This window comes from Notolepis coatsorum, assembly GCF_963971535.1.
Source record: "Notolepis coatsorum genome assembly, chromosome: 13".
NCBI lineage: Eukaryota > Metazoa > Chordata > Actinopteri > Aulopiformes > Paralepididae > Notolepis > Notolepis coatsorum.
The window spans coordinates 21781641-21783873 of NC_140177.1; the positions used below are offsets into that span (position 1 = coordinate 21781641).

The following is a 2233-nucleotide window of genomic DNA, read 5'->3' on the forward strand; positions in this document are numbered from 1 at the left end:
ATATTCTATATTATAGCTATGGAGACAATAGTATGGCTCAATTGACAGGCACTATTTATAGTCCAACAGGGACAAACCAGTTCATTTCTACATACTTTAGTTTGTGCGCTATTCCATGCTAAACATCGCCCGTTTCAAAATAATCCAGTCTCGTTTTCTAGATTGTGAGATATGACGTGCTATATGCATATGTGCAAATTGTTCGGGTTGCTCGCCTGAAACCTATATTATTTCCAAATCAAAGGTATATACCATATAGATGTTTCCACACAAAGTCATCAAGGGGGGGGGGGGGGGGGGGGGGGGGGCGATGTTGCGATCGTTACCAAAAGCTTCGTTTACGAAGCTGCGATCGTTACCAAAAGCATGTTTTAGGTTTGGTAAAATACTACCTAAAATAGACTTTACCGTTGTCAGAAGGTACCATCGCGATCGCCATTACCGGCGTGCATTGGGCCTGGCTAGAATACGTAAAACAATAGGTTTCAGGCAAGCAAATCGGTGACAGATGGCTGTGTGCTGCTCACTTTGAGGGGGAGGGGATTCCTGCAGCCCGAGGTACTGCCACCTGTCGGGATTTGATCGTCATTGCCATTTTTATGTAGGCAGCAGTGCCAGGGAGATACAGGCAGGTCCGTGCGAGTGTTTAGAATGGGAAAATCCAGGTAAACTCACTCTTGCTTTTCTCCGAAGTTGCCTACTGCAGCTTTAAACCTAGTGCTTACCAGAGATGTACTCTGGTACAGTAAATTACTGCACAGAAACAACTCACGTTCTTTTGTCTCCAAATGAACCAAATCATCTCTCTTTACAGCTTTATTCAATCACAATGCATCTCTCTGAGGAAGACGATTACGATTACCACGACAACGTCAGCCTGAACTACAGCTACGAGGACTACCCCGCCATGTGCGAGAAGAGCGACGTCCGCTCCTTCGCCGGCGTCTTCCTCCCCGTCGCTTACGCGGCATGTCTGGTGGCGGGCTTGGCCGGAAACTCACTGGTGGTGGCGGTGTACGCCTACCACAAGCGGCTGAAGACCATGACCGATGTCTTCCTGGTCCACCTAGCCACGGCCGACCTCCTCCTGCTGGTCACTCTGCCCTTCTGGGCCGCCGACGCCACCAGGGGCTGGGAGCTGGGCGAGGCTCTCTGTAAGGTAGTGTCCGCCTGCTACACAGTCAACTTCACCTGCTGCATGCTGCTGCTGGCCTGCGTCGGCTTGGACCGCTACCTGATGTCGCTCAGGGCTCAGGGCGCGGGCCGAGGACGCCTGGGGAAGACGTTCGCCCGGAGACACTGCGGGAGGGTGTGTCTGGCCGTGTGGGTCATGGCTCTCGTCCTCGGCCTCCCCGACCTGGTGTTCTCCGAGGTGAGGTCGATGGGCAGCAGGAACGTGTGTCTGGCCGTCTACCCTCCTCGCATGGCGCGGGAGGTCAAGGCCTGTCTGGAAGTGGCGGAGGTCCTGCTGGGCTTCCTGGTTCCGCTCCTGGTCATGGCGATCTGCTACTGGAAGGTGGGCCGGGCGCTGAGCGGTCTCCCGGCCGAGAGCCGTGCCAGGAGGTGGAGAGCTCTGCGCCTTCTGCTGGTCATCGTGGGGGCGTTCGTCGTCACACAGCTGCCCTACAACGTCGTGAAGTTCTACCGGGCCGTGGACTACGCCTACGCCTTAGTGACCCACTGCGGGGTCAGCAAGGCACTGGACCGGGCGGCTCAGGTCACGGAGAGCTTGGCCCTCACTCACTGCTGCTTGAACCCCATCCTCTACGCCTTCGTGTGGTCCTCCTTCCGCCAGCACATGGTGAAGGCGGCCAAGATGTTCGGGGAGAGGAGGAGGAGAGGAGCTAAAAGCGAAGATCCGGGAATAGACATGTCATTTAACTCTCACACCGAGTCTCAGGAGACTGACACGTTCTCCATGTGATGTACAGTCAGTGTGTTGCTGTGTTTGTGTTTCCACAGGCCCTGAGGAAGATCGAGACCAAACGTAGACACTTTGTAGATGAATGCAGAGGTAAATCTCTTCATGGACTTGATGCACCACTAAAGGGACTATTCAGTGGACTTGATGCACCACTAAAGGGACTATTCAGTGGACTTGATGCACCACTAAAGGGACTATTCAGTGAACTTGATGCACCACTAAAGGGACTTTTCAGTGAACTTGATGCACCACTAAAGGGACTATTCAGTGGTGTGGTTATTTCTCTTCTATTTCTCTAAATATTTACCA

At 53.2% G+C, this 2233-nt stretch overlaps 1 protein-coding gene across 1 annotated transcript; it reads left to right on the forward strand.

The window, feature by feature from the left end:
- Nucleotides 1-829: 829 nt before the first annotated feature.
- ackr4a (atypical chemokine receptor 4a) lies at nt 830-1924 on the forward strand (the record flags this gene model as incomplete). The annotated part of the gene is made up of 1 exon (XM_084327598.1): nt 830-1924. The coding sequence occupies one exon, from the start codon at nt 830-832 to the stop codon at nt 1922-1924; it is 1095 nt and encodes a 364-aa protein (XP_084183724.1).
- Nucleotides 1925-2233: the final 309 nt, after the last annotated feature.